At 36.4% G+C, this 25,514-nt stretch overlaps 1 protein-coding gene across 1 annotated transcript; it reads right to left on the bottom strand.

The window, feature by feature from the left end:
* Window positions 1–20,506: 20,506 nt before the first annotated feature.
* LOC147641622 (uncharacterized) lies at window positions 20,507–22,146 on the bottom strand. The gene has a single exon (XM_086815021.1). The coding sequence runs from the start codon at window positions 22,064–22,066 to the stop codon at window positions 21,212–21,214; it is 855 nt and encodes a 284-aa protein (XP_086671147.1). The 5' UTR covers window positions 22,067–22,146; the 3' UTR covers window positions 20,507–21,211.
* Between the last annotated feature and the right edge of the window lie 3,368 nt (window positions 22,147–25,514).

The raw sequence follows: 25,514 nt of genomic DNA, 5'->3' as shown, positions 1-25,514 counted from the left end.
ATGTGAAAGAGTTGCAGAAGTAAAGAACCCTAGTAAAGTAGGCTATTATGCAATTTGTGCCATTACATGTGTCATATGAGCACAAATGGAGTAAGTGTGTGTGTGTGTGCCCACCCCAACCTCGGAACCATACTCAAAATGAGGCAGTAGGCCCCATGAGTATGGGCCTACTGCCTCTCTAGAGTGATGAGTAAAGATGAATTAAATTTAAGTCCTAGGTAGTTATTTAGGGCTAGAGTGTTAGTCAGTAAGTTTATAACATTCTTCTTTTGAGCCCATTATTATAGAATATATTTATGAGTTTAATCGAGTCTTCGAACACCACAAATGGGTCATAAGAAGAGTAAATAATTAAATGGAGTGTATTACTCTTTCTTTTAACAAATTCACTAGGGATAATGGGAAGTTTATCCCTTTTCCAAGAGTCACTAACTTAGAATTGTCCTCTAAAGGGTGGTCTTATATTTAGTTCAAGATGAATATATGTAGTTGTAACCATAAAAGTTTCATTTCCAATCATTAGTGTTTCAACGGATGTCAGTTCTATTTTTATCATAGCCATATGGCAAATGTCCGTTATTATTTGATGAAATTCTAGGTTATTGATGCTAAGAACATCATCCATATAGTTGAAAGAGTGTAATAACCTTTATAGTGTTGCTTTGTGTATAATGTTCGCATGTGTGGCAAAGAAATACTCAAAAAATGCAAAGTAAAGATAACACATTACAGGAGAGCAAGAGAATCCTATAGATATGCCCTTCATTTGCCTGAAGCAGCAAGTTCCAAGCTGGATAATATTGTTATTAAATAGCCATTGCAAAGTATTTTGAAGATTAAAATAATCAAGAGTCAAGGGAAAACTACAAGTAGATTTGTTCACCCATGTAGGATCCGTCTTCTGAAGCCATATAGCGACCTTCTGAAGTGATATTTTGTTAAAGCCATATGCCCTTTAGCAAGATGTTGTGCAGCAGCAAATGGTGTGCCCGATAGTTAGTAAAACTCTTCACCTTTCAGCCTTGCCAAGCCCGCCCTATATGCCAGTTGTTTGCATATAAGTGACACATTGTTGGGTGCTTTGTCCATCCTAACAATCATACATTTATCTGTAATCTTGCATAATTCTATTAGGATGTCATGTGTCATCCAATTGGATTCCTTATCCAGCCAGTTGGATTCCTTATCCAGTTGCGTGGAATGCCCTTTAATCTTTCCATAAATATAAATGGAAGAATTTGGGCTATGTCCTAATGGACATTATACTCCAATTGCAGTCTTTTAGCAATGCCAGCTAAGCAATCAATTAGTGATGCAATGTCCATATTTGGGTTAAGTGGTTCAAGAGGAATATGGTTTAAATCTTTACTCAATAATCTCCTAATTTTGGTATTTGTGATTATCCCAAGGTTAGGTGTGCATACATGCAGACCAAGTTCATCAAAGTCCTTTTACAGCACTTAGTGAATTCTATGCAAAAGCATTGTGGTATCTTAGCATCCCGTAGGAAATCATTCTTAGTGAGGAATTTCTTGAGCGAGTTAGTATATTTCCAACCAAAGCGTAAATCTTTAATCATATCACAACTATGTAACACTGAATCAAAAGCAATCATTATCACATCTTTGGGATAAATAAAATCAAAAAGTCTATTGATATAAGGAGGCAATGAATAAAAGACTCATGTGATGGTTCATTAGTAGTACATAAGGTTCTTTTCCCCGTCAATCCAATTATCACCTAAAACCATGGTTATAGATTAGAATTCTTGAAGGTTTTTGATAGGCAAACCCCTACATCTCCCTCTAGTAAAGGATTTAAATTTACCCTTGTTGTAACTGTTATTAGAGCAAGTAGATGGGGTGAGAAAAGAGGTAAAAGATTTAGGAGTTCTAGGAACCAGAGAGGGCCTTTTCATAGGAGGTGGGGATAACTCATCCTCAATACAGGGGTTAAGGAGGCCAAAGATGATTTTTACACCTCTGAAACTACCATAAGTTGTGAGAATAGTGCTTGGTTCATCACTCCTTAGTTCTTTTAAGACGTCTAGCATAATATCCCTAAAATACATAAAGGATAGCTGCACTAATACCAAGTTCCTAGCTTGTCCCCCCAACCAAGAGCATAGTAAGGATAAGTGAAAAACAATTGGTTTGTCTGGAAACAAACTTTCTAGATGATTAAGGACAAACCAAATAGCAAGGTTGAACCAAATAATGCTAGATTCGCAAGGCACCTTTGGATCCAAAAATTTATAGGCACATTTGAGATAGGGTCTGTAGATGTTCCAAATGCTCTAGGAGTAGTAATCAACACTTGCCTTAGTGAAGGCCATAGATCCCTTTGTACGTCCGTAGATACCCATAAGTGATGAGCATTTAGCAGGATCAAGAAAAGACATAGAGAAGGAAAAGCGCCTTAAGTAGCTCTCCTCTATCTAGATATTGGACCCCTTCATCCTGCATTCTTCCAAGGTTGAGGCTGGGAGATTAGCTAGAAAAATCCAAGTTTCAACCAACATGGGGGCTAGGAAGCTCTTGTTGATAAGAGTCCATAGTAGCCGAAGGTTGACGCTTGCAGACTTGACCTCTACTTGTCTAAGAGGGAGAAAAGGGTAAACCCTGGAGACTTTGGGGACCATCTCCAAGAGGCAAGATTCATTTAGGATGCCCATATCCATCTAAAAGTTTCAAACTGCTTCTAGGGCAGCTGGATCCTTGTAAAAAATGCTACTGGTTGTGGTGAGCGATGATCGGTGTAGAGGGAGTGGACACACAATGCTTCTTTAGAAAATTGGATAAATCAGCACCATTTGACGCAAAAAAGGAGGTGAGATCGGAGTGATGTGATTTGGTAATCACTGAAATTTGGGTAAGTAAATCGAAAATGGCAGAATTTCCATCTTCTTTGTTTTTGTATACATTAGCTAGTAGCTTAACACACTCTCTCTTATATATGCGTGCACACATACACACATATACTCTCTCTCACACACATACATGCTTGCACACACACACACACACTCTCTCTCACACACATACATGCTTGCACACACACACACACTCTCTCCTCGTGTTGATCTTGACATCTCAACACTCCCCCTCAAGCTTAACTCCATCTCTAAGACTCCAAGCATAGTGCAAAATCTGCAAAGCTTCTCTGCTCTTAAGGCCTTTGTGATAATGTTCCACGTGCTTCTTTATGTTGACTAGAAAGCCCTTGCACCATAGAAAGAGTGCAAGAACTAGCCAAGGTTATGGGGCTTTGCCTAACCGCACTCAAGAGTATAAAACATCTTAAATCGAGAAGCTAATCTACCATAAACTATCCCATAATTGCATAAGCAAGATGTGTCACTCAGCTCATGAATGCTTGTGTTCGGATTCACATAGGAATGATGTTGTCACGCAGCCACACTCCATGCTCCACTTCAACATCGCTGCTGCACTCCAATGGAAGCTTGACCCTCCTCTCACTCAATCTCCCTCTCTCACATCCACTCACACATACACACGGAGCATATAGTACTTCTAATTGAAGTAAGTAAGCAAGAAAAACACACAAAAGAGCAAGAGAGTAGAGAAGAAGAGCACTCTATTAGTTGCATAAGAGAATGAATGGTGAGAATACAAAATGACTCTTAGCCTTCACACCTTGGGCGGCCATACTTAAAAATTAGGAATGGCATAACTTTGTAAGTATGTACACCATGATTAGTGACAAAGGGTGTTTTGGCTTGGTTCTCAGGTGGGATTAAAATTTGATTATAGCCCGAGTATCCATCCAAAAAGCTATAAGCCTCCTTGCATGTAACTTGTTCGAGTACATGTTCTGAATATGGCAAGAGGTAGTGTACCCTATGCGTGGTAGTATTCACTTTCTTGAGATCAACACATACTCTTAAGTTTTCCATTCTTCTTGGGCACAATCACAATGGGTGAGACCCATTTTGATTGTTTAATATCATATATACTACGTAAAAAATACCAAAGTGAGAACCGTCCCGATAATAGCTCACACCATATTGCCGCCATGTCCCAGTCATTTCAGCTTATACGAGGCACAAAGCCTGTCAATCTCACCAACCTACACAAGGTTGTCCATTCAAACATATTACAAATTATGAACACATACTAAAAGTACACAACAACACATAAGTATTAAATCCAACACTTAGTTCCAGCCATTCCTAATTTCATATGTCCTACACATGGAATATTCAGAATCACCCAAGTACCATGCTAGGAACATAGTGGAAAATAGGCGTCCCCAATTAACCATAGAAGGATGGAAGGACAAGGACAAACCGTGACATCCCTGGCTACCCACGATAGTAAGTGTCCTCAGTTACATCATATCAACTGGCTCGTGTTTGAAAGTAAGATTGGGTGAGGTCGGGATAGGCATGGAAAAACCACTCAGGCATCCATTTAGCATTTTCACGAGGATGATTTTTGAATGTCAAAAGATATCTATTTTACATAGTACATGTGTAAGTAGTAGTGGTCTCATGGTCAATAATAGCCTCAGGTTGAAGTTCTTCTACTTGGTCATCAACAAGATTGGGTGCTTCCTCATATACAGGATGTGTAGGATTAGTCCCCTATAAGGTCTCAATAGACTAATATGAAAAGAGCTATGAATTGTCTAATGAGAAGGAAGTGAAAGTCTATATGCTAGGTCATTAATCTTATGAGTAATTTGAAAATAATAGGCTGAAAACTTTGAATAAAGACTACCCATTTAATATGTCTATACGAAATAAGTGGTTAAGAAAGCAAGTGTTTGATACTCTGTTGATCAATTTTTATAAGAAACTCTGAGCCCACCAAATAATGTTTCCAAATTTTTAAAGCATCGACTATTGTAGATAACCCTTTGTCATAGGTGCTATACTTACTTTCAGAAGGATAAAATTTCTTACTCTCAAAAGTAATAGGATGACCATCTTGCGCGTTAATACAACACCAATGCCCTTACCACTAGCATCGGTTACATCCACAAAGAAGGGACATGAAAAATCAGGCAATTGTAACATAGGTGCATGAGTAAGTGCATATTTTAATGCGAGAAAAGATTTCTCTTGAAGCTCTGTCCATTCATAAGGTTTGGTTGTCTTGAGAAGTTCAGTGAGATAATGTGCCTTATATGTAAAATTACGGACAAACTTGCGATAATAGGTACACAACCCTAGAAAAGATCATAGCTAATGAAGATTCTTAGATCGCGGCCATGATGCAATAGTTTCTATTTTCTTGGGGGATCAACATTGATACCCTTAGCAGAAACTATATGTCCCAAATACTCAATCTCACTCTGGAAGAAACTACTCTTTTCGGGATTAAGGTAAAGTTCATTTTCCTTAAGCAATCAAAGGTGTAATACATTATTGCTCATACAAGGCCTTAAAGGGAGACATTCCCAAGTTTCTATGACAAGAGGCATTATAAGCAAATTCTACCATATGCAAAATTTAAACAATTTCTTAGGTTCTTGATTGTTGTTTTGCAAGCCCTAAGCATAACTTCAATAACTTGATTTACCCTCTTGGTCTATCGATCTGTCTCTGAATGATAGACTGTACTCATATTACCTAAGTAAGTATCCATGATCTCGTCCAAAATCGAGAAGTGAACTTACTGTCCATGCCACCGATGATATGCGGTGAGGTAAGCCATGAAGTCTTACTAGTTTTCTTATAACAATATGGGCAAAGGTATCCTCAACTATAAGGTAAATGGGATACCTTAATTAATTTATCTACCACAACCATGATGGAATCGTATCACCTTGCACAATTGGTAACCCAGTGATGAAGTCCATACTGATACATTCCCACTTCATTTGTGAAATTTCTAAGGGAAAAGTGTCCCTAGAAGCTTAACTCTTTCTATTTTGATCTTTTGGTGGCAAGAAAGGCGTTGCTTTACATAATTCATTATATCCCTCTTTAAACTTGGCAAAAAGAAACTCCTTTTAACTGAACCATAGGTCCTTGCATAACCTAGGTGTCATGCTAAAGGGCTGTCATGTGAGGATCTTCTTTCTCCTCATTGTGTGCAATTCACATCCTTTTATGATAAAATAGGAACCCATCCTCCAAGGTAAAGCCTTCTTAAAAATAAGAATCTTGATTTTTGAGAAGACCCTTAACTCTAGAAGAGGATCAGAAGGCAAAGAGATGGCCATACTAAAACTTTGATGAGACTGAGAGAATTAACTAATACATTTTCCTTACGAGGATGGAATTTAATCTTAAAATAAAACTCTTGAAATAGTTCAATCCATCTCCTATGCCTCATATTATTAAGAACAGGCTGCGAGAAGATTCACTTCAAGATTTTATGATCATGATCAATTGAAATTTAGTTCCTAATAAGTAACGCCTCTAGAGCTTAAGTATATGAACCATAGCCAACATCTCCAAACCATGGGTGGATAATTATTCTCATGTGACCAAAGCTTTCGAGCTCATAAGTAATAGGATGGTCTTGTTGCATGGTCTTGTTGCATCAAGATAGCACTGATTTAGTAATATCACTTGCATCAATCATCACCACCTCAAATGGTTCATTAACATTTGGAATCTTTAGTATAGGTTGACAAGAAAGTAGCACACCTTAAGCTTCTCAAAAACTACTTTAACATTCTGGCGACCACCACTTAAAGTATAGCTCCTTCTTGTGCTAATAAGTAAGTAGTGTAACTATCTTAGAATTAGCTTTTATAAAGATTCAACACCATCCCGTTAAACCCAAGAAGTTTTGTTGAGAAATCATATGGCTAAGGAGGATTGAAGATGGTGACGGCCTTCATTATAGAGAGATGGCAATAGTAAAGAGATTAATCTTAATTCTAATTAATAATTAAGATTTAAGGTTAATAATATCATAATCTTATTGCATTAGAGTTGATCCAAGTACATCCTTTTATGGCTCACATGGATCTCCCAACTCACAAGATGTGTGCATCCTAATGCCAACCATGTGTCCATAAATGCTCACACTACATGTGCCTCCTTGCACTTTCCATGTGCTACCTTTTTGACCTTTGACTTCACCTTTTACAAATGACCATACAAATCAACCTTTGCCAATGCCCCCTTAGTCTATTCCTTTTCTATTCCTTTTCTAATGTGCATGCTCCTCCCCTTGCTCTACCCATGTTACCCCATCACACATTGCTTTTCTCAACACCTCTCCTCAATGTGATGAGGGTATGACACCTAACATGTATTGAACTAACCTACACTCCATACCCATATGGTTGGAGCAGTCCTTCTAGGTTGCTATATATGAGCTACAATGGTGGCTTTTTCTTGACACTTTACACACTGGGAGAGTGGGGTTACAACTAGGGGTTAGGAGCCATGCTCCTCATATTATCTAGAAGATATGATCAGTGTTGCCTCCATCCTAGGAGGCCTCATCACTATCTTTCTTCTTTGACATTACATTGGATTCTTTGTCTCTCTTTTTATGCTAGAAATCCTTTGATATGTGACCAAATTTTCCACAACGATGGCAAGTTATCTTAATCCTTGGTCCTTATGTAGTCCTCAGTTGTGGTCCTCTTGAGAAGAGTGCTTTCTCCTCACTTGATGTGCTTATCCTCTTCTATGAGTGCTACTTCCACTCCTACAATGGTTGGATTTGGGAGGTTCTTCAAGGTAGCCACCAAGGGGCCATACTCCTGAAGTGTCATGCTTTTTAACAATATGGCTATGGCATCCTCTTCTTCTATTGGGGCCCCAATGCAGCTAATTGTTGTGTTATGCTTTTCATTTTGTTAAGGTGTACTAAAAGTGATTCACTATCTTTAATGTACAAGCCAAAGAATTGTATTTTTAAGCTTATTTTTAAATTCTTTTGCTTTGCCCCAAACAATTTCTCTAGCTCATCCTAAGCACCTTTAGATGTATCTTGTGAAGCAATGTGATGAATAAATCCATCTTCCAATCCTAATGCAATGATGGCTAATCCTTTTTCATTCCAGCTTAACCATTTGTTATTTTCATCCCTTTCATCCTCTTGACATTTTTCCCTTCTATTTACAATGCCCCATAGCCAATCCTTGATTAACATAAATTTGATTTTAACTTGCCATGTGTGAAAGGACTCCCTTTTAAACTGTTCAAGCACAAATGAAGTAATCATTTTAGGGTTGAGAAGGTCTTAACACTTGAGTACTACTCAAGGTCAGTGTCTAATCTCAATAAAAGGGTGATTTGAATGAAGAGATTAGTGCTAATGCAAGGGATTAACCATGAAACCTAAAAAACAAGCTCACTGTTTTATGCAAAAAACTATCAATGTTCAAGTGAACAATTGACCCTTCAAATCAAGGGGGAAATTGAATGTGATGATATATGCTTGTAAAGAAACTCCAGAGCTTGTGATTTGAGTTCTCACTTGTCCAAAAACACCAAGAAATGAGTGAAACACCAAGAAATGAGTGAGATAGAGGCTTGTCAATAGAGGCTATTTTGGAGCGCATCCAGCTTTGAACGTAAATTATAGCTTGATTAGCTCACCAAATGATTTGAAACTTGCTAGGTATACCTCACATGAGTTAAATTAGACAATGACAAGCTCAATTCGTATTGATGATACGTATGCATTTTGATTTTTCACCTTCGTGTTGAGATTTTTGCCGCTTGTATTTTCTGTTGTTGTGGTTCTTACCATGGATAAATTGAGCTCATATTTGATATGCAAGATGCTCATATTATGCTCCAAACACCTCTCAAAGGAATTAAGCTAATTCCTTCTGTTAGGTGACAAATGGTCCGATTTTGCAGTTAACATGGTGGCACAGTTTGCAAGCAGGATAGCGCAGATTGGGTCAATCCCTCTAATGATGAGTAGGACCTTGATGTGCCCAAGATTCTCACAAAGTTTTGTGAAAGACAATCGAGTGTGCAAGGAGCACCAACAACTCCAAGCTCTAGTGGTCTAGGAGGGAGAAAGGGATTAGTGGATAGGATTAGTGAAAATGCACTCATTTGCAAGATGACGTAACCCTAATAATGCAAATCTATCTCATGCCTTCCTAGCTAGCCCAACATGCTTTGATACCATGTTGAGAAATCACATGTCTAAGGAGGATTGAAGATGCCGATGGCCTTCATTGTAGAGAGATAGCAATAGTAAAGAGATAATCTTAATCCTAACCAATAACCAGGGTTTAAGATTCACAATATCATAATCTCATTGCATTAGAGTGTATCCAAGTACATCCTTTTATAGCTCTCATGAAGCTCCCAACTCACAAGATGTGTGCACCCTAGTGCCAACCATGTGTCCATAAATGCTCACACTACATGTGCACTTTCCATGTGCTACCTTTTTGACCTTTGACTTCACCTTTTACAAATGACCATACAAATTAACCTTTGCCAATGTACCCTTAGTATCCCTTTTCTGATGTGCATTCTCCTCCCCTTTCTCTACTCATGTTGCACTCTCACACATTGATTTTCTTAATAGTAAGATCTGAACTCAACCCTTTCTTTGAAACTATATGACTAAGGTACTCAACTTTGTCTATAAAGAAGGTAAATTTATTCTTCCTTACATACAACTTATGCTAACTTAAAGTGTCTTGAACCTTCATTACATGCATTTCATGCTCTTTTTCATCCTTAGAATAATACACCAAGATATCATCAAAGAACATGAGCATAAGTCATTGAACTGATCTCTCGAAAAATATGAGACATTAGTCTATTAGCATTAATTAACCTAAAAGGCATCACCTAATGCCCATAGCAAGAATTGAAGGTAGTTTTGGGGGAATGTCTTACTCTCAAATCCTCAATTGATAATATCTAAATTTCTAGTATGCTTTAGTGAGGTACTTAGCACCATGTAACCTATGAAAGAGCTCATCAAATATAGGGAATATAAATTTTTTCTTGATGGTACATTGGTTAAGACCTTTGTAATCCATGTAGAGTCTTAAGGTGTCATCTCTTTTCTTGTGAAAGATGAGCACTTCTTCCTAAGGTAATATGCTAGGTTAAATAAACCCTTGATTAATTAACCAAGAGAGTTGCTTCTTTAGCTCAATTGCCACTTGGCTTCTTCTTTGGCCTTAGCCTAGAGCACAAAGATGAACCGCCTTAGACGTTTGCACCTCGGTCAAGGGAGCTACATACTTAGAAAGTTTAATAAATTTTGAATGGTACACATCTAGCGGTCTACCTCTTCTTTGAGATTTGAGGAAAGCATTTGCCATCCATCTTCTTAACTCGAAGTCAGCATGGCAATATCTCTAACTTGGGTTTGACATGTAGACTCCCACAAAGCCTTGGTTGGTCCACATAGCTTTAGGTGAGCCCCATGATTGATTTGTTGGTTTCATTACAACCATCCATGTTAAAATAATCCTCCATGGATTATATCCACTCACCCAGAGTCTTCCCTACATTGGAGCTTTCATGTGGGAATGTCCCAAGTTGTGCTTCATGTAAGAGATCTCAGATGTCATCATGTACAACCCCTTGGACAACTCCACTAGCTTGGTGAGGCATGATTCCATAAAAATAGAGAGAGTATAAAAATATTCACCTGAATTAATAGCCCTTCAAAGGTAACAATTGCTCTCAAGTAAAACTTTTACACATAAAAAATCACTCAAAAAGCTTGGAATGCCTATTAATATACAAAAGTTCCCTTTCCCTCCTAATCTTTTCAAGGAGATAACACTCGCCCTTGGGTCCACGACCACTTAGCATGCATAGGTTGTCTCCACTTAGCATGCATAGGTTGTCTCCACTTGGGTCTCAAAATTTTATTGAGCCCAAGGGGGTAATCACATAGCATAAGAACCCACATAGACATAAAATTAAATTTTTTAATAGAATTGATTTCATTCATTCTCGTAATACAAGAGAATACAACAAGTAGGAAAAATTAAATAACAAAGCAAGTATGCTATATTTTGTATCACATGCTCATGCAAGGTTTTTCCAAGAGCTCCATCATCATATAACAACTTGCAAAAAGGAAACCATCGAACTCATCTGGCCCACCCATTCGTAGGCCATTACATCGGCCACCATGATTCCCTTCTGTCCTATTTTACTTCATGATGTTTGGACTATGAGGTTAACTGAACTAGGGAGCACATTATCAACAGGGGGCCGCTTTGCCTATGGGCCTCTGCTTGAACACCACCAGATCACTAACAACCTCATGCAAGACAAAACAAAGGACCCCAGTCAAGGCTAGTCAAGCCCTAGACTTGCCACTTCCCACACGACGAGTTTAAACTCTCTCGCTATTCTCATCCATCTTATATGCTCGCTCTGAACCCAATCCTCTTTATTAGCTTTCATTTTATTTTCTTCAACATAACCATTGCACAAAGACATCATTGCAACATTTTGGAAACAAACTTAATCCGTTTTACATTCTTTTCGTGGTAAGAAAATTATTATAGTAATTGGTATGCTCTTTAAATTTCCCTTTAACACACCTACTTAACAATTTATTTTCAAAAGAGTAAGTATGGTACTTAACATTATTCTTATTACCATCACTTGTTAACTAGTTGTAAATAAGAACAACAAGATATGATTCCCTTCTGTCCTATTTTACTTCATGATGTTTGGACTATGGGGTTAACTGAACTAGGGAGCACATCATCAGCAGGGGGCCGCTTTGCCTATGGGCCTCTGCTTGAACACCACCAGATCACTAACAACCTCACGCAAGACAAAGCAAAGGACCCCAGTCAAGGCTAGTCAAGCCCTAGACTTGCCACTTCCCACACGACGAGTTTAAACTCTCTCGCTATTCTCAGCCATCTTATATGCTCGCTCTTAACCCAATCCTCTTTATTAGCTTTCATTTTATTTTCTTCAACATAACCATTGCACAAAGACATCATTGCAACATTTTGGAAACAAACTTAATCTGTTTTACATTCTTTTCGTGGTAAGAAAATTATTATAGTAATTGGTATGCTCTTTAAATTTCCCTTTAACACACCTACTTAACAATTTATTTTCAAAAGAGTAAGTATGGTACTTAACATTATTCTTATTACCATCACTTGTTAATTAGTTGTAAATAAGAACAACAAGATCTAGATTAAGAGAAGACAATCCTTTTCACTCACACACTCCAAGCTCTCTACTACTAATGAAGAAATGAAAACTCTTTAATCTTCTACACTCTCGCACAACCTCTACTTCTCTCATAGTACAAGATGGAGAAACCATGGCTTGGGCTATACCCAATACACATAATTATTTCATCCTCTCTCAATCCCAACTTATAAAATAACCTTTTTTAACTTAAAGAGAAACAAAATCCTAATCCTAATTAGCCATAAACTCAACACTATAAAACAATAACTATAACACATAATACTCCACTATATTTAAGAGATTAGGAGAAGCTGGATTATCTCTAATCTTCTTGTAAGTGTAAAAGAGTTTAGCTAATTGAAATTTTAAGAAAGCATAAAGAAAGGGGATAATTTTCGAGAGAAATTCTTACAAACCACCTAACTTTAACAAGGAATTGATTAAATTATAGTTTAATCACATAATTTCACTTTACTTAGTCCCTCTACTTACCCTAATCATTATACTTAATTGTTAATCTTAACAAATTAAATTCCTTTAACTTAATTTGAGAGAAAGAGCTCTCTAATTTCAGAATTTAGAGAAAAAAAGAGAGAGAAAAGTAGGAAGCTCTAAGAAATGGCCGCCCAAGGTCGAAATGAAGTGAAAATTATTTTTTCTTAATTCTTAATTTATTTCTACGTCTACCGGCTAATCAATAAGGTAGACCCATACTGCGAGTAGTTTCAGCTCCCAAGTAGATGCGTACACTCAAAAAATCTATTGGACGAGCAGATTCACATCTCTTACAACCTACACAATCTTCTGTTCTAGGAGCAGGAGCTATTTGATTGGCTTTACACCCATCCCAGGGTATCATTTCCAATACATCTGTGGGACATGCTCTTACGCATTGAGTACAGCCGATACATGTATCATAGATTTTCACTGAATGTGCCATTGAGTCTATTTACTCCTATCAGATTGATATACCAAAAATATTCTTTTATGTAAATGGTTAGGATACACCTCTTTCTTCTTCCCACCCCTTATGTTGATACTCTTGATCATCAAGTGAAACATTCCCTTTCTTTATATGATTTACCTAATCGGATCTAATGCTTATACATCACCACATAGGACATTAGCAGCATAATTAAACCCCAAGGAAGGTCCAAGAAATGGTTGCCCAGACACTATAAATCACTCCATAGCACATTAGCAGCATAATTAAACCCCAAGGAAATCTTAATTAAGATTAATTATTAAAAAATCAGAGAAATGTCAAAATTTTACGCAGAATACTCATAGCCTAATTTTGGGAGAGTGGGAAGGGATCTCCTAGCTCTAGAAACTGCTCCAAAATCACCAAATAATGGAGGGGGGAGTAGTAGAAAGCGATACGTAGCAAGAGGAGCTAGGATCCACGATTAAAATCTAATAGGAATCAGCGATCCAAATTTGTGGTTGGTGATCCAAAAGTGCATTTAAGATAGTAGTTGGTGTCGCACTCTGTGTACCTCTTTAGGTACATCTTGCGTCTTTAGACCATTTTATACCCTCTTACAAGAGAATATTTTATTTGTATCAAAGAATATTTAATTTGTGTTAAAGAATATTTAATTTGTATCATTTACAACCCTCTTTTTTCAACTTAAGTATATGGAAATGAAGATCATTACCACGGCTTGTCCCTTAATACCCACTTTCAACTTTGGTTAATCACTAATCTTCGAACTTCAAATTGATAATGTGGATCCAAAATCTAGTCGACAATGTAAAATTTTCAAAGAAAAATACTTTTTTAAAATGATTTTAGGTTTTTCAAGCTTTTTTGGATGTTTTTTTAGTTTGCTAGCATAATGCTGATGCATAGCAACACCTTAATGCCATGATTTTACTCTTGGTGCTTTAAAAAATAACAACTATAAAGATTGATAATTTGATTAAGCTACATGGTAAAAAATGAGTCAACAATTATTGAGGTCATTATCGATGTCTCTCGCTTATTGTTACATAATAGCTTTAAACTAGGAGGCAAATTCGATGGTTGCAGCCTCTTTATGAATGTCCACATGAATCAAATTACTCTTAACATGGGCCATGCTAGTCATAAGATGAAAATATCTCATGCTCAAGGTCTATGAATATATCTTCTTCAAGGTCATTATCGAGTACTATTGTACTACTGTGGTTCTTGGAGAATCCGGTTTGGTTGGTTATACAAGAGATTATTATGGCAAATGTAGTGATCTACCTCTTAATAATGGGTTCCAGTATATGGTGGGCAAAGAGATTGTGTGCCAGATAAAGAGTGGCAATTTTTGGGATGGGTAAGGCTAATGGTTGCCTTGGCATTAGGAGCAGTGTTGGAGTCCACCACCCTGCAAAATTTCCTTGGTACCACCAATAAGTTTTATCATGGTTCCATGGCACCAGTAAAAGCAATGAATGCAACACTATTATGGCCTTGGCCTTATAATTATACAAGTCATGCTTATATGGATTTTGAGGCAAATTGCACATTAGAATATATCATATCATAGATGGATATCTTCTACATTCATATCTTGCAGATTGTCTACTAGGTTAACTACCTCATGGTAATGCTTTTTATCAAAGGTATAGTGCTTAGATCTACAGAGATGATCATGAAGCCTTTTTCTCTTTATCTACCATGAATCAAACAGTCATCAATGAATGATTAGTTATTCAATGTGAGGGATTTATTCTCTCATATGGAGATATTTGGCTATGCTATATATAGCCCTCAATGAATTCTCTATTCTCCTCCTTGAAGTTATTTGGTACTCTAACTTACACTATGTGTGCTTGTATATTGCTTTGTGCCCTATGGAGGATTGGGGTAATGGGTTACTTGCCCCTCTAATGGTGTTGCAAAATATACTCGTCCCATTTACAAATTGGTTTGTGGATTTCCCTATGGATTGGATTGTGGGTGACAGGAAATAGAATCCTGGGGAGACACGTCACTTATTATTCAAACGGATTAAAATATAAACTTTAACTATTACCATGAGCAAGATAGCATAAAAACATAAATAAAATAAACACATGAGCGAGTATTGGGTGCAATCTATCCCCCCTCAAGAAGTGTTGGCCTTCTTGCACTTCTTGAGTATTTATGCTTTATTAATAAAATAGCTTATAAGCCAAAAATAGATGCACACTTATGCATGGGCTTGCCCTTTACAAAAATGGGGGTTGCTTTTAACACAAGCTTGGGTAAAGTATTCATATCTAACCACTAAAGGAGAATTACCAAAAAGAACCCCAAGGGATAATTCACATGCAAATAAATAAATCCATGCCCAATATAACAAAAGTAGTCGACTCAATAGGTCCACGCCTGAGTACATCAAAATTGGGCGGCCAACAACAACGATACAAAATTTCGTAGTAGATACTACGTTAAAAATACCAAAGTGAGAACCATCCTGATAATAGCTCACACCATATTGCCGCCATCACGTCCAACCATTCCGGCTTATGAGCACAAGGCCTGTCAATCTCACCAACCTACCCAAGGTTGTCCATTCAATTATATTACAAATTAGCAGCACATGCTAAAAGTACACAACAACACATAAGTATTAAATCTAACACTTAGATCTAGCCATCCCTAATTTCATATGTCCTACACATGGAATATTTAGAATCACCCAAGTGCCATGCTAGGAACATAGTGGTAATTAGGCGTCCCCAATTAACCCACAAAGGAAGGATGGAAGGACAAACCAAGACATCCATGCTGCCCGGGATAGCAAGTGTCCTCATTTACATCATATCAACTAGCATGTGTTTGAAAGTAAGATTGGGTGAGGTCGGGATGGGCATGGAAAAGCCACTAAGGCATCCATTTAGCATTTTCGCGAGGATGTTTTTTAAATGTCAAAAGATATCTATTATACATAGTACCTGTGCAAGTAGTAGTGGTCTCATAGTCAATAATAGCCTCAGGTTGAAGTTCTTCTACTTGGTCAACAAGATTGGGTGCTTCCTCATAGACAGGATACATAGGGATTGGTCCCCTATATAAGGTCTCAAAAGACTGATATGAAAAGAGTTATGAATTCTCCAATGAGAAGGAAGTGAAAGTCTATATGCTAGGTCATTAATCTTATGAGTAATTTGAAAATGACCATAAAACAAGGATCTAACTTAACAATAGGGTTAGTCTCAACACTTTAAAGGCATCTCTTTTCAAAACGAAGAAAAATATATTGACCTACTTAAAAAACCATGTGCTTTCATTTCTTATTAGCCTATTTAGTGTATTTCTCTTGTGCGTAAGAAATAGCCTTACAAACATAATCATGAATAGAAGTAAAATCAATGGTGAATTGATCTGCAGCTTCAATAGTGTGTGATAAAAGAGTGATAGGAGTAGGTAAAACTTTACCATTCACAATGGATGAATGCGGTGTGTTATTGTTGTATGCAAATTGTAAAATATGGATATACTTATCCCATTGTTTAGGTTGTGATGAAACATATACATGAAGTAAATCCAATATTGTGCTATTTGTTACTTCAATTTGACCATTAGATTCATGATGAAATGCAGTGAAAGAATTCAATTTAATGCCTAGATTATCAAACAATGTAGTCCAAAAATCACTGCAAATCTTAAAATCTCTATCAGAAACAAACACTTGTGGTAAACCATGATGTGTGAAAATCTGTTTAACAAACAAGTGTGTAGCTTGATGTGCAGTAAGAGTCTTTTTTTACAAAGGAAGAAAATATGCATGTTTGCAAAATTGATCAATATGGTCCAGATCATATCATTATGTCTTGCAGTCATGGAAAAACCAGTGATAAAATCCATAGAAATCTGTTTCCAAGGAGCGTTAGGAATAGGGTGAGACATAAGAAAACGAAGTTTCTTACCCTTGTACTTTGACAAACATCACATTCAGAAACAAATCTAGCTACATCATATTTCATTTTAGGCCAATAAAAGTCGCCAGAGATGGTTTGGAATATAGATGAAATACCTTGATGCCTCGCATAAGGTGGCTGATGTAATTCCTCTAGAATAGAATGTCTAAAGGGTTGAGTAATGCATAATCTTTTCTGGAAGAAAAGATATCCATCATCATAGGAATACTCATCAAAAGGGTTCCAATGGTTTTCTCTCAATCTAGACCAAATGTCACTAAAGTCAGGGTCTTGGCCATAAGTCTCACGCATAGAGTCAAAAGATGTATTCTCAATCACAAATGTATTTTGAATGGAAGGTCTTCTACTCAAAGTGTCAGCAATCCCGTTTTCTTTACAAGATTGGTATTGAATAATAGGCTAAAAACTTTGAATAAACACTACCCATTTAATATGTCTATCCGAAATAAGTGGTGATACTCTGCTGATCAATTTTTATAAGAAACTCTAAGCCCATCAAATAATGTTTCTAAATTTTTAAAGCATAGACTATTGCATATAACTCTTTGTCATAGGTGCTATACTTACTTTCAGTATTTCTTACTCTCAAAAGTAATAGGATGACCATCTTGCATAATTAATATAGCACCAATGCACTTACCACTAGCATCAGTTACAACCACAAAGAAGGGACATGAAAAATCAAGTAATTGTAACATAGGTGCATGAGTAAGTGCATATTTTAATGCGAGAAAAGATTTCTCTTGAATTTCTATCCATTCATAAGGTTTGGTTGTCTTGAGAAGTTCAGTGAGATAATGTGCCTTATATGCAAAATTATGGACAAACTTGCGATAATAGCTACACAACCCTAGAAAAGATCATAACTATAAAGATTCTTAGGTCGCGCGGCCATGATGCAATAGTTTCTATTTTCTTGGGAGATCAACATGGATACCCTTAGCAAAAACTATATGTCCTAAATACTCAATCTCACTCTACTCTTTTCGGGATTAATGTATTTAGTTCATTTTCCTTAAGCAAATTAAATACAATTTCCAAGTATTTTTGTGCTTTTCTTTAGACTTACTAAAAACTAATTTATCATCGAAAAAGACAACCACAAAGTTTTGAAGCCAAGAAAAATCTTATTCATCATACAACTAAAAGTCGCAAGAGCATTAGTAAGACCAAATTGCATCACTAAAAACTCAAAGTGACTAGTCTGAGTTTTAAAACCAGTTTTATAGATATCTTGCTTGGTCATTCTTACTTGGTGATATTCAGATTTTAGGTCAATTTTGCTAAAGACGCTGGCTCCCCTTAATTTATAAAGTAGATCATCAACTCTAAGAATTGGAAATCTATTCTTGATAGTGTTCTTGTTGAGATCCATGTAGTCTACACACATACAATAAGTACCATTTTTCTTCTTTACAAGAAGGATCGGTGCTCCATATGGTGAACTACTTGACGAAACATGTTAACCTTTGCTCTAATTTTTGGATCCAACCCTGAAATAAACTTCCATCATATAGAAATTTCTACTAGCTCCATGCATACGTAACATGTTTTTGCAAAGTTCTTGTACCCATTCAACAGTCATTCCATAGGGTAGGTTCAAGGCTCAAGCTAGTCATTGCTAAAGGCCTAGATTAGTCCAAAAAAGAAGATTATTTTCTTTGTTTTATGAGCGTCTTTTGCCACTTTTAAATTGACCATCTAAATTGGTAGTGGGCTAGGGAGGATCAAAGACCATTATCAAGCTCATGATAAAAAAATCACAAAGAAGAATGCACACAAGACAATAGTAGTGTGATATGCTCAAATCATCAGTTCAATTACATTCCAATAATTTTGAACAAATCATCAGCGCGCGCTCAATTACATTGCAATAATTTTGCACAAATCATCAGCTCAATTACATTGCAATAATTTTGCACAAATCATCAGCTCAATTACATTGCAATAATTTCGCACAAATCATCAGCTCAATTACATTTGCAATAATTTCGCACAAATGTGAGTATGACGCACATTCTCTCTCTTTTTTGGTTGAAAAATGATAGATATACACAATTTTTTGTCACAACTAGAATCATGCGTAGTTGCATGCTAACCAAGCACATTATTTTCCTAAATATTACCTTGAGAAATAATTTTTGGTCACAACTAGTATCATGCGTAGTTGCATGCTAACCAAGCACATTATTTTCCTAAATTTTATCTTGAGAAATCACGCAAGTCACACCCTTGAGCCATTTTTCTCAATTGGAAGGCATATGTTAAACTTATATAAGAGTACTCAAAAAGGTAGTTTTATCATCAACTTGACACAACAATCCACATGATTGAAATACCCACAAAAACAAATGGCTTCAAAGTAAAAAGTATGAATCTCCAACCCTAATACTATGACCACTTCATTTGGATAGTCCTACCTTAATATATAGAGAAGATGTAGTTGAACATGTCGCATCACATGTATATCTTAGGGGCCACTTTTCACTATGAACTCATGTCCTACAATCATGCTTTCTACACTACTACTCAAATTTCAAACTCCCTTTTCTTCTTTAATAGAAGATCCAGATCTCAAGGTAAAGATAAATATTTTTTCCCTTTTTCATGTGAGAGTGGGCACTTGCTTCATAGCTCTTTAAAGCTTTCAAATACTTGGGAATGATTATGTGGACCCTTCAAAATCATACACTTTATACATGAAGTGTTGTAGAGCATGTTTTTGTTTTACAACGACTCACTCTGAGGTCTCTCAATTTGATCATAAAAAATCATGATGTCTTGACATCCTATTTATTGAATTCTAAGTGAGAACTATGCCATCTAGATATAAGAAAAAAGAAAATAGGCACCCCTATCTGAGCTATTTGGATCTCGTCCCCCCCCCCAATCTGTCAATGAATATTGAGATCTCATCAATATACTGCCTAATTAATAGTGCGGGTGATAATGGAGAGCCTTATTTGACCCTAATGGTGGTGTGGATCTTTCCAGATAGATGTCCCAATGCCACAACTCGACTAGTCACATATTATACAATTCCACCACACCCCACATCATCTTTGGGCGAGAAATGGAGCTCATGCAAGCAGCCAAAAAGCCGTGCTCTCAAGACTGAGACCCATTGATGTATGAGTTGATGTATGAGCAAGACAAATAGATGGAGACAACACCATTCCCATACATGTGAGAGAGCGAGAGAGAGAGAGAGAGAGAGAGAGAGAGAGAGAGAGAGAGAGAGAGAGAGAGAGAGAGAGAGTTATGTAAGTCCCTATGTCGAGAGAGTGAGAGAGAGGGTTGACAAGAGTGAGAGTGTGAGTGGGCGAGAGAAAGAGTCAATCATGATAAAAATCAAATGTCAAGTTTACAAGAGAGAAATTCTCTAGAACAGGAGAGAAAAAAAAACAAGTTTTGGCTTTGAACCTTATGAAAATGTGCAAACATTAAGAAATGTATGTACAAACTAATTTTGATACTTAGTGAAACCCTCAATTAAAGATTGAAAGTTTGCAAAGCCACAAAGGCAAGATGATACATCAATTAAGGATTGAGAGCTCACAAAGCCACAAAGGCAAAAACAAAAAAGAGACTATTTTTTATTATTATACATCAATTAGATGCTCGTTTTGAAAAAATGGCTATAGACCACCCATTTTTCCATTCAAGTTCAAGAATTGAGAAAACGAAAGATAAAAAGATGCATCACTTGTCTTGCATGATATTGATGCAAGGCGTTGCATTGCTTCTTTTTTTTCTTTTTTCTTTTTTCTTTTGGAGGAAAGCAATGCCATCTTATTATGACTTGAAACTTGTTAAAAAATAAGAGGTCAATCATGTTGTTCATCACTACTGTTTGATGCCCAAAAGAGAGAGATATATATATATATTGATCCCAACAAAGGGCCAACACTACATCGCTTAAGCTCACAAACCCACACAAAGGCAAACAAATTAAGAAAATTAAGCAACATATTTTGCATACATCAAAATATGGTGCTCGTATCCTTTCGTATCCTTGGAGAGAGAGAGAGAGAGATAGATAGATAGATAGATATGCATTCACATGTCTTGGTGGATAATTATAACAAGAGCAAACTGATAAATTTTGATAACAAGAGCAAACTCACTCATCTATACCTGATCTACCAAAACGCCTGTGTCGAGCATGTGCTGTTAGGAAAAACTGGTTACAACAGCAAACTCACTCATCTATTTCAAACACCCAAAACGCCTCTGTCGAGCATGTGCATGTGCATGTACCGCCTTTTGCATGGATTCTTGTCTCTGCAGCCGCATCTGCTTGTTGAACCTGGCGATGAACTCATCCGCCCTCTGGTTCAGCTCTTCCAAACTCACGGAGGGCTCCCTCTCCAAGCCTACTGAATTTGGGCTCTCTCTTTTTTGCTCATTCTCTTGACACTGGATTCCACCACCGCCACCACCACCACCACCATGGATAGCTGACCAAACCTCGTCTAAGGAGCCTCCAATTTGGCTTTCCTTAGCTGAGAGTGGTGGTGGCTTCTCCATGCCATCATTGATCACCTTAATCTTCTTTGTAAGCGGTGTTTGATCTCCGGCTAAGTTTTCCCCCCTACTAGTTACTGCCTTCATTTCTTCATCAATATCCTCTTGCTCATCTTTAGCAGCAATTGCAGGTTTCAATTGATCGGAAACATCTCTATTATAATTATCATTGATTGAGCTTTTCAAGAGCTGATTTTTATTCAGAATTTTGAGCTTTTGATGCCCCACATTATCAGCATACGAGTTGCAGCGTTCCACACGAACGAACTTGCCTTCTTCGTATTGTCCACCGATGTGCTCAAATTTTGTGCTTGCAATGATGGTCACTATGATACAATTGAGAAGCAAGAACACAGAAGCTGGGCCTTCAAGAAACCCATGGAATGCCTCCCACAAGGTGATGGACGCAATAAGCACAACTGTTTGTAAATGAGGAGAAGCCATAATAAGGAGCAAAGGAAGGATGGCAATAAATTTGAGGTTAAAAACAAGTGTTTTATGAAGCAAGCCAACTTGAAAGGTTGCCATGCTCGCCATGGAGTTCAATAGATTTCCACGTTAGCCATTTATATATTAGTATATAAAAACAATCATCATTTGGTTACTATTTATAAATACGTTTGTATTATTGTGGCGGGGCGTGGTGTGGTAAGTATCACGTGGGTTACAGAAAACCATCGGTGGACCTTTCCACTTCAAACCAAGTACAATGTTAGTGCGTGTCCTATAGCAACACAATTTAGACGTGGGCTTTTAAAGTGGACATGGAAGCTCCTTTGATTTTAGAAGAAAGATGAGCCTCTTGCCCCTTGGATTTTTTTCATGAAAGCTACCCACAAGCATATTTTTTAAGTACACGTGTCTTTGTGTTTGGTCATACATTGTTGTCATCTTTTTGAGGTCACTTTAAGCATACCTTCATCGTTTTCACGGAACTTCAGTTCAAGTTCCCCGTCTTCCTTCCCCGTCTTTGTTCAAGCGCAAGTGCAAACCACGACCACAAAAAGACATTTTCTTGTACCACTCAAAATAAGGGGAAAATTTACTTTGGCTAGTTTTTCTATTTAAAAAAAACTATACATCGACTATTTTCATAACTACAATTGCTAAGATCTTGGCCATTACTTTCAAGGCCAAGATTTTTTTCTAGTCGTGGAAAAATACTCCTAGCCATTACTTTCAAGCCCACCAAAATTTCAACCAATTTTTTCGGTCACGACAAAATTTCAACCAATTTTTTTCGGTCACGAAATGGCTCTTTTCTAGCATTGGTGCAAACACTTTCCAATAATATGCCATGTACAAAAACGAATCGCCATATGCTCACGCCCTTCATAGTTCAAAAATAATTTTAAAGAGAAAGTAAGTCTCGTGTATTTTGTACTTCTAATCTTTGAATATTTTCTTATCCATTTAGAATTTACATGCTACAAACACAAGATGCACCATCACACTATCTTTACTCCCATTTAAAATCTCATAATTTATAGGATGCATGGTTGAGATTTAATTTCTTAAAAAAATAAAGATATGTAGTACACTTGGTAGTGTTTATAAAGACACATTTATATACGACTAAAGTAGTGGCATCAAAAGCTTAAAAGTTTATTCATGGGGCTTTGCCTCTTACAAAACTCTTCCCCCCTCCTTCCCTTTCATTATAGCTTTAGTCAAATTTTAAACTCCCATTCGTTTCTCTCATGTAATGCAATACTTATCAATGAACCTAGTAATATCCATGTGTCATAATTTTAAATTTTATTATTACTTCACTAGACTTGTGTTGCACCATTGGTCCAACCCCCTACATGCGGCAAAAATATAGGGAATAAGAGGTTAATAAAAAATACTTTAAGAAATGTTTGTCTTTCTTTAAAGTCTTCTTCTATGTCTTGATATTAGTCTTTGTCTATTAATAGAGAGAAATAAAAGATCCAAATGTAACTTCTCACTTTTCCTTTGAGATCTCAATTACTACACACCACATAAACTAGGACATACTTAACCTCACATGCCATAATATGAGATAACAACATGGTTTATATTAACATTTCCATATGATTTGAAAACATTAATTAATATAATGATGTCTCTTGTGATCATCGTCATCATTAGCAGTTAAGGTTTGTTTTGTGGCTTTTATAGACTTTTGTAATAATGTCGTAAACAAATTCCTTCTAGGGATATACTTTGAGGACAAGACATTAGTTGGGAAAAAATATCAACCACCAAAATATTTTAGAAAATATAATTTTCCATGGTCATCATTCGGGCACTTTTTGGAAAGAAGTTGCGAGTTTTATAAAATTTTAAGCACACTATAAATACCATAAAAATAATTTTCTACCTACACTTAATCCATTGGAATCAACATTTTATCAATTGAAAAGATACTTTTTCACAATTCTCCTCAAGGCAAGGTTATTATAGCATGCTATGCTATTTTTACTATTTTAAAAATCATAAATACATGATTTGTTTTCAAAACTTTTACCTTATATAAATGCATGCTAACCAAGTATACGAAGGTTCATGAAATTTTGAGTTCATTTTTCCTTTTCATTTAATTTAACCAATTTATATATCATCATTTAATTTAACCAATTTATATATCATCCTTCTAAGATGAAGACACTTTTAGGCTCGATTACAAGACAAGTGTTAATGTTGATAACATAATACGACACTTGCCTTGTTTCCCTTGAATGAGTAACTAAATTTGTACTTCATACAACATGATATCCCATAAGTATAATGTCCACTAGGAGTATATTTTTTATTTTCTAGGCATGAATATATTTATTTAGTAATGAGTTGATATTATCCGATGGCTACTTGAGCTTAAAGTAAGTTCATACTATCCAATGGTTACTTGAGCTTAGCTTGTAGAGCAACCATTTCTATATAAAAAGGTGTCTTATTTTGCAATTTGTCATTATTGGGTGGATAACTAGTTGTTGGGAAAATAGTTTACCACAAAACTAACCCCCCTCCCCCATGGGAACTATGGATTGGTGGGGGGGAGTCAAGGGTCCCCCACATGCACTCTACATAATTGACGGGACCTATCATATAGAAATTTTTACAAGCTACATGCATACATAACATCTTTTTGCAAAGTTCATACACCCATTCAACAGTCATTCCATAGGGTAGGTTCAAGGCTCAGGCCAGTCATTGCTAAAGGCCTAGAATAGTGCAAAAAGAAGAGTATTTCTTTGTTTTATGAGTAATTTTTCCCACTTTTGAATTGATAGTCTAAATTGGTGGGGCTAAGGAGGATCAAAGATAATTAATAAACTCATGATAAAAAAATTGTGAAGAAGAATGCACACAAGACAATAGTAGTGTGATATGCTCAAATCATCACCTTAATTGCATTGCAATAAGTTCTCACAAATGCTCAATTGCATTGCAATAGTTTCTCACAAATGTGAGTATGAAGCACATCCTCTCCCTTTTTTTTGGTTGAAAAAATGATGGATATACACATTTTTTGGTCACAACTAGTATCATGCATAGTTGCATGCTAACCAAGCACATTATTTTCCTAAATTTTATTTTGAGAAATTAGACAAGTCACACCCTTGAGCCATTTTGTTCAACCAAAAGGCATATGTTAAACTTATATAAGAGTACTCAAAAAAGGCAGTTTTATCATCAACTCGACACAACAATCAAGGTGATTCAAATGATTAGTTGTCCACAAAAACAAATGACTTCAAAGTAAAAAGTATGAATCTCCAACCCTGATACTATGACCACTTCACGAAAGTATAAAGTGCATGATTTTGCAGGTTCCACATCATCATTCCCAACAAGTATTTAAAGAGATTTGAAGTAAATACCCCTCTCACATCAAAAATTAAAAAAAAACATTATCTTTTACCTTGAGATCTTGAGATTCTATCAAAGAAGAAAAGGAAGTTTGAAATTTGACAAGTGTAGAAAGCATGATTGTATGACATGAGTTTTCAAGGTACAT

This window comes from Cibotium barometz, chromosome 1 (genome assembly GCF_041138505.1).
Source record: "Cibotium barometz isolate CiBa-2024 chromosome 1, ASM4113850v1, whole genome shotgun sequence".
NCBI lineage: Eukaryota > Viridiplantae > Streptophyta > Polypodiopsida > Cyatheales > Cibotiaceae > Cibotium > Cibotium barometz.
The sequence above is the reverse complement of the archived record's forward strand: the minus strand, read 5'-3'. Positions and strand labels throughout refer to the sequence as shown.